General features: G+C 40.9%; 1 protein-coding gene across 1 annotated transcript in view; it reads right to left on the bottom strand.

Moving 5' to 3' along the window:
- ZSWIM6 (zinc finger, SWIM-type containing 6) overlaps positions 1 to 8514 on the bottom strand; it is a 94266-nt gene that overhangs the window by 78575 nt on the left and 7177 nt on the right. Inside the window, 1 exon segment of the mRNA XM_006779573.2 lies at positions 6326 to 6682. Coding sequence (XP_006779636.1) covers positions 6326 to 6682 — 357 coding nt within the window.

Below are 8514 nucleotides of genomic sequence, written 5' to 3' on the forward strand. Positions count from 1 at the left end.
TATAGCGGACGTATGCCAATTACCATGTTTCTCTTTTATTAGATAGGATTATTTGTTATATATGCATATGTTACATCATTAAAATTCTTACAAAATTGTTAGAGAAGATAATGAGCATTTTACATATGAGGAAAAATTAGTCTTTATTCTCTCCTATAGAATATATTTGCTAATTATATCAACCACCAGTTGATCATACCCTTTTTTGTTTCACCGTCAATGCCAGAAAAGACTGAGTTGAAGTGACTAAAAAAGTGAGTAAGCACTTAGAAGTCAGCAAATTCCTAAATAAGTACTTAGCAAAGACATTAGCCTCTTTTCTAAGAGTATGGAAGCTGGAAAGTGTAATTACAATATAAAACCAAGAGTAAATAATTTTGCTTTTAAAAAAAATGCAAAACTGGCCCTAGCTGGCTTGGCTCAATGGACAGAGGGTCGGCCTACGGACTGAAGGGTCCTGGGTTCAATTCTGGTCGAGGGCACATGCCCACGTTGCGGGCTTGATCCCCAGTGTGGGGTGTAAAAGAAGCAGCTGATCAATGATCCTCTCTCATCATTGATGTTTCTATCTCTCTCTCCCCTCTCCCTTCTTCTCTAAAATCAATAAAAAATATATTTAAAAAAATGCAAAACTGCCCAAGATTTGAAAGCAGCCAATATATCCTCCATCACTAGATGAGTAGATAAAATAGCTATGGTACATTTACACAATAAAATACTAACTACTCGGCTGTAAAAAAAAAAAAAAATGCCCTTTGGGACAGCATGGATGGACCTGGAGAGCATTATGCTAAGTGAGATAAAGCAGTCAGGGAATTGACTGTGACCTTCAGGTTCATAGGTTGACACTCAACCACTGAGCCACGCATGCCGGGGTTGCAGGTTCAATCCCCAGCAGGGGTTGTGCAGGAGGCATCTGATCAATGATTCTCTCATCATTGATGTTTCTATTGCTCTCTCCCTCACCCTTTCAATAAAAAAATATATAAATTTTTTAAATATTCAAAATAATGAAAAGCAACTAATAGAATTTTGAGAAGCATTAGGATAAGTTCACTAGGAAAACGAAAAATCTACTACCAAATTGCATTTACTTACAAATTAGGACTTTTTCTAAAATAAATTTGGATAAGCTAAACCTTATTGTCTTTAAGATATTCTTCCCAATATTCACATTCCAGCCATCTTTCTTAAAGAAAAAATATACCCACAAAACCATACAAAAATGTACTGCTTTTAAAAACAGGTGAAAGAATGCTTTATGTACAGATGTTTGGAGGCAATGGGACCATGTAGTCAAATAACTGAAAAACACTTTTAATCCCATCCCTACTAAGTCATTAATTTAACAGTTACAATAAGACCCTCCAGGGAGCAGATTTCCCATTTCATCACGTAAGGTAGTGGCCTGCTTCCTACCTCTCTTCTTTTTTACCACTTGTCACTAGAATGGAAAGCAGTAGGAAGGCAGCTCATGTAATTGGCCCATTTCCAAGCTGGGAGAAATCTGATGATAAATTAATGAAGAGAAAGCTGGTGAGAGAAACTGCTCCAGTTCACTGCTCTCATACAAAAAAGTTACTTGAAAATCACATTGAGTCTAAAGCTAACCTGCATTCTGCACTTGATATTTCCTTAGGTATATTTTTCTTCCAATTTTAGAAATTCTGAAAGAAATATGCCATGTGAACACATTCTGCACCCAACTTTAGTTTACACTGTTTCATTAGTCCCACAACTTCAACACAGAAATGAATTTTAAAAGCTTTAGGAAATGAAACTTTGGAGGCTGCTATCCAAACAAAGAAGACAAATACAGAATGAACAGCTGACTGTTGGTGTGGACTTCTGGTTAAACTAAAACTCAGAGAACAAAGTGACCCTAATGAATTAAGAAGAGCCCTAACTGGTTTGGCTCAGTGGATAGAGTGTCGGCCTGTGGACTGAAGGGTCCCAGATTCGATTCCGGTCAAGGCATGTACCTTGGTTGCGGACATCGCCAGTCGGGGGCATGCAGGAGGCGGCTGATTAATGTTTATTTCTCATCAATGTTTCTAACTCTCTATCCCTCTCCCTTCCTCTCTGTAAAAAATAAAAAAATATATATATAAAAAAAAGAAAAAAGAAGAAAAAAAGAGAATGCATAGAAGTTTGAAGAAATATTAGATCCTACGAGAGGCCTGATGCACCAGCTTCCCTCAGGCACCCGGGACCCAGGCTCCCCTCCAGCCACTGGCAGGCACCCAGGACCCCGGCTTCGTCCGGAAGGATGGCCAGTCTAATTAGCATATTACCCTTTTATTATTATAGTTAGTTCATTAAATTGGATAAGGCTTCCCCCATTAAACTGAGTTTTTAAAATGTAGGAATTGAGCCTTCCATTCCCACTGCCTGCCTCTGAGCAGTGTCTGCCAGATGAATAAATGAGTTGAAAACTAGAAGGAAACATATGCATCTCTAACACAGGAATCATAGCCTAAGGCAGAAAAAGAAATTTGAAACAGGGACCCAGCACTGTCATAAATCAACCCCTGTGAATGAAGGGACATAACATGGAAAACAATTTATCGAAACAGCCATCAGGAAGAATGTCCAGTCTAATTAGCATATTACACTTTTATTATTATAGATTCATCTGCCTCCATGAACAATTTAGTAGGAAGCCACAACAGGGCTCGTGAGAAATCTCTGAAATGATTTGTTAGCTGGCCTGAATTTTCAAGATTGAGACATACGCTATGACAACAGAAGCCGACTTGCAAAAAGTCCTTGAGTACATGTGGTTTGGGTGGGTCCAAGGTACTTCTGTGGCAGAGTTGTTTACAATGCTATTATTCAACACTAGAGGCCCGATGCACAAAATTCATGCAACAGGCTCGGCCCTCACAGCTGCCCCAGCTGCCTCATAGCCCCGCCCACTGGTCATTCAGGAAGGTTGTTCCACCAGGCGGTCTAATTAACATATTAGATATTTATTATATAGGACTAGTGTCCCAGTGCATGAAATTCATGCACGGGGGTGGGTGTCCCTCAGCCTGGCCTGCACCCTTTCCAATCTGGGACCCCTCGGGGGATGTCTGAAACTGGCAGTCGGACATCCCTCTCGCAATCTGGGACCGCTGGCTCCTAACCACTCACCTGCCTGCCTGCCTGATCACCCCTAGCCCCTCTGCCTGCCGGCCTGATCAACCCCAACTGCCCCCCCTTCTGTCCTGATCACCCCTAACTGCCCACCCCTGCTGGACTGATCACCCCCAATTGTCCCCTCGCTGGCCTGCTCGCCCCCAACTGCCCTCCCCTGCCGGCCTGATCACCCCTAACCACCTCTGCCTCGGCCCCGCCACCATGGCTTTGCCCAGAAGGAAGTCTGGAAGATCTCCCAGAAGGTCTCCTAGTCTAATTAGCATATTATCCTTTTATTAGTATAGATTGGTAGACTCTACCAAGTAAAATGCTCTACACACCTTAAGACAGCTACTTTAATAAAGCTGAGCCTGATATGGGGAGTACTAACAGAAACATGGCTATGCTGGTTTTCCTGACTTAAAAACCATGTTAAAAATATCTTATGGCACCCAGAGACTTGTAAAAGTATGCTTGGAGCAGCTCTATTCAAAACAACAAGGTCTATTAACAGTGGAATGGACAATAGTGCTGTTCTTGTACCTAGAACACTCTAGAGTTGTGCTGTCCAATAAGGTAGTCACTAGCCACATGTGGCTATTGAGAACTTGCAATGTGACTATAGTGTGATTTAAGATGTGCTGAAAGTGTAAAACAGACACCAGATTTCAAAGACTTTACCCTTTCAAAGAAAAAAGGGTAAAATATATCAATATTTATGTGGAATTGATACTTATGAATATTGTGATATTAATATGAAGATGTTGACTCAATATTTTGGATATACTGAGATAAATAAAACCCATATTAAAATTAATTTTACTTGTTTAGTTTTAAATGAGGCTACTAGAATAGTTCAAATTACACATGTGGCTCTTATATTTCTAATGGACAGTGCTGAGAGTGGCCAATTTGTTGGCCTGGGTGTTAGTTTGCTTTGTTAATCTGCAATTTATATTTTATGCATTTTTCTTTGTGTTATATCTCACAATTTAAAGTTTTTAAGAAATGATCTCCAACTGCTTTCCTTAAACATTTATATTTGCTATATACCAAGTAATGACTTTGAAGAAAACCTAAAGCAATAGGGTTGAGTGACTGGCCCTGTATCTCAAATCAATACAACTAAAGAAATATAAAAATGTTAGGCCCCTAAACTGCTTACTCAAGACTGTCACAGTCTTCAGCATGTTTTTTTAAAACTTTCAGAAATTATGTTTAAATGTTTTAAAAGCACAGCAACCTATAATTTAACAATATTATTTATCCTATCCTAATGTAGTATATATGAAATAGGTGATATGTCTATTTGTGAAAAGTTGTGCATATATTCTTGTGAGCCAACGTATTTGCAATGCACAAAATAAATAGCTGGTACATATGTTTACAAATAAATGAAATCACATGCTCAATGTACGAAAGAAAACCTTTTGGAGATGTCTTATTCATGATAGCTATATCCTAATCTCTCTATAAATAAGTTGCAATATTTTTCTAAAAATAATTTATTTTCTTACTTTGAGGCATTCTGTCACAAACTTTCTGCCTTGGAAAATAAATTTTTAAAGAAAACAGAAAAAAAAATTCTGAACATGCAGAAGTCAGTTTACCGATAATAGTTGACATGGGTAAATAAAATGGTTAAATAAGTGTTTTCCACAACTAATATCTAGTATTTGATGAAATTTTACCAAATATAAAAGCCAAGCTTTAACAAATGAAATATTTTTCTAAGCATAAAAGGCTATGTGGTAGCTAGTAAAATGCACAAAACGGAATTGTTTTTTTTTCTTGTTTTTTTTTTCTTCTCTGTCCTCTCCCAGCAGGCTGACTGGGTCTGGGGCTGAGGGCCGCCTCCCCCTCTGACCTCTTCAGGTAATTCCAGCCCACTTGTTGCACCTCCTCAAGGGAGCTGCTTCTCACTGTGAATTGAAGCCCATTGGAAAGCAGGGTCCTGGTCTCAAATGAAAGCCCTAAAGCAGAACACCGTCGGGATCAAGTGCAACCTTGAGAGCCCCAATCCCCTCTCCGAGGTTCTGGCCCTTTCCAAGGACAATTCAAAACGAGCGAGGCAGCAACAAATAGTTTTATTGTTACTCTCATTTGGAATTCAGAGACCTGGAGCAGCCCAGCAACCTGGGGGGGCGGGGGGAGGGGCAAGGTCAGACCCCTTGAACCCCTTCCCTTGGCCTCCCTAACCTCCACCAGCAGTTGGGGAAAACCCGCCGGTGCCCTTTGACTCAGGGGTCATGGGCTGAAAGACTTGGACCTCACACACACCCTGGCCCAAGGCTTACTGGAGTTAAAGCAGTGGCACATTTCAGTGGAGAACTACCCTTCCATATTTCCCAGTCATCCTTGGGCTGTCCCAGGCTGGACCATGAGGAGGGAAGGGGCAATAAACCCACCCACCCTACTCCAGGGCCCCAGGGTGCCTGATACCCAGAGGCTGTGCTCTTAACCATTTGTGGAATTAAAATATGTAGAATGAAAAGGTTACACCCACCATTCCCTGCGGCTAGAATATAAATTCCTAGGAACAGATAAATCTAGTAATTTTTTATAGCTAACAAAAGCTTCAATCACTTTATTTTTTAAAAACCTGATTTTTACCACTTTGACATTTTATATAAGCCAACTAACTTATAGCTATGGACCAGCTCTAACGAAAGTCTGCTTCCATACCTGTGAGAATTGAGAATTAATTTCCAGGTGGCTATTTCATGATTACCCAAAAAAGAGAATAGCCAGCCACCTCGAACCCCAGGAGCCTCCTGAAAACTGAATTGTTTTAAAATGCAAAACAAACTTAGGCCTGGCCAGCATGGCTCAGTGGTTGAACGTTGGCCTATGGTCACGGTTCGATTCCTGGTCAGGGCACATGCCTGGGTTGTGGGCTCAACCCCCAGTTGGGGAGGCACACAGGAGGCAGCTGATCAATGATTCTCATCAAGGCTGTGTGCAGCGAGCCTGGGCATACACTCCCCGCAGCAGGTACGGACCCTGCACTCCAAGCTGCTAATCCCCCGCGCACACACACACACACACACACACACACACACACACTTACAATTCTCTCCGCTATCTAATAAGAGCAATGCTGATGATCTAACTCACATTTAATTCATTTTTATGAAGAGTTGAACTTATATAAAACAAAAAGAGTCCAGAAGAAATCTACAGAATGAATAGCTATACTCACCATGGACTTGGTTAATTTCCGAATTCTGGGATAGAATTTCATCTGCTAATTTCTGAGCAGTTGGCAAAACTTCTGTGTGGTGCACTGTGATCAAATACTGTACAAACTTTTGTAGTTGGTCTCTATTCATTTGAAAGAGAGTTTCTGAAATGGGAAGATGTAATTTGACCTGATCTGGCTTGCGAATGCGGTATAAAGACAGTGCCACAACATGGGCACAATAAAATATGTCCTTGTTTCCACAGCTGCAGGTCACTGAGGTAATCTTGCAACGATCAAAGCTGATGGCCACGTTGCAAACAGTTTCTGGCTCCGATTGTATTGCAGGTTCTGTTACTGTGCCACTCAAGTGGAAACCTAAATGAAAGAAAGGGAGGAGAGACTTTAGCTTCTGTATTCAAATGCTATGAAATATTCTAATTCTTTGAAATGTGTAGTACTTCATGGCAGCAAGAAACAAACATGACAGCTTTTATTTTCAAGTAAATACATTCAGGCCACTCAAACCCACCCTACACCTACTCCCACATCTTAAAGGTAAAAAAATAAATGGTACTTAAGAGACATCTGAAATATTTTACAGAGCCATATGAAAGCACTTATTGCATATATCACTGTAGAAAATAGATTACAGAACTAATAAGCCATCATTACTCTACTCCGAATCTATGGAATACTGGATAAAAATTCCCTAGATCAGTGGTGTTCTTCCTTTTTAACTTTTTTAAGTAGAGTAGGCCAGCTCAGCTTTCTTCTCAACAAACTCCTTTCCCTCCATCTTTATTCTAGGCAGTCACTAGTCTCCTTCAACCAACTCTGTAACTCTGAGGAGGTTTCCTTTCACAGTGACCAGAAAAAAAGTTTTAATTAATAATCCTTTCTATAACATGCATACATATCCCCCAATATAGCAATATAAGTGTCTGCTGATGGAACTGCAAAGCCCAACAAATCTCATGCATACCATACCTAATAACGACTATTTTCTTTCACATTATAGAGTTAAAGCTGGTACAGAAGTTGTTAAATACTCATGCTTGAGTGCGCGCATAAAAAAATCACCAAGTGGCAAGGGGCCTTAGAGGCCTTGTATCTTAAACTTAGAACCACACAGGAATCCTCCACAATCTCCCAGATGGACAGCCACGTGGACACTGCTAATAATGGTCCAGAGATGAGACATTTACCCCACACAGGCAACAATTCCCCCTTGGAGAGCCATAGCTACAGCTTACAGTCAACTAAAAACTGCCTTCCATCAGCACTGTCACCTGTCAGTCCTGGCCTGTTTGGCCAGGGGACAATTCCTCCTCATGCCTCTTCCCTTACTGTGTTTGGAAGGTTATCCTAAATTTTATTTTGTACAGCCAATTAGTTCCATCTTCCCTCCCTGAAAGCCACATTCAGAGGCCAGGGATAAACCTTAAGGGTATGGGACCCGTTTAGGAACTCCAGGTCACATTACCTAAGGAATCAAGTGCCTGGCAGAAACTTGAAGTTACAAAATAAAGCCCTTGCTCGCTCTCAGCCTTCCACTACCTATACTACTTGAATAAAATCCACTGAGCCCGCCACCATTCCTTTAGATTCCCCTTTATTCACAAAGGTTCTTCACCAGGTGGGAACTCTGGGGAGCTGCAGAGATGTGACATGAGAATGGTGGCCAGATGACACCTAGAGTTCAATGTGGGGCATCTGAACTCCGCTTACTGCCTTCTTCAAGGAAGGGTAATTAAGCCAAGATGTACTGTAAACCTACAATAACTAAAAATCCACGTGACAGGCACAAATAAGACAAAAAAATCAATGGATCATAAGAGCAAATTCAAAAAAGTTTCCAAGGGCAGCAGCGGAGACCGCGCCATTTTGGGCGATTGTTGCCAGCATCCAGAGACCAGCTACTAACCTGGAAACAAGGGATCTCAAGCAGCGTGACTGCGTCAACTCAGACAAGCACTGCTTCTTCTCACGGAAAGCACAGCAGAGAGAGAGCTTCATAACCAAACACCTTGAGAAGAGAAACCATGGTGAAACAAAAAACCAACCCAAATATGAAAGAAAAACAGGCATCATCAGAAAAGGAAGTGAACGAAATGGAGGCAATGGAGGCAAGAAACCTGTCAGAGAAAGAATACAGAGAAATGGCCATAAGGTGGCTGAAAAGAATGGAAGACCAATTCAACAATATG

Source organism: Myotis davidii, unplaced genomic scaffold, assembly GCF_000327345.1.
Source record: "Myotis davidii unplaced genomic scaffold, ASM32734v1 scaffold135, whole genome shotgun sequence".
Classification (NCBI taxonomy): Eukaryota; Metazoa; Chordata; class Mammalia; order Chiroptera; family Vespertilionidae; genus Myotis; species Myotis davidii.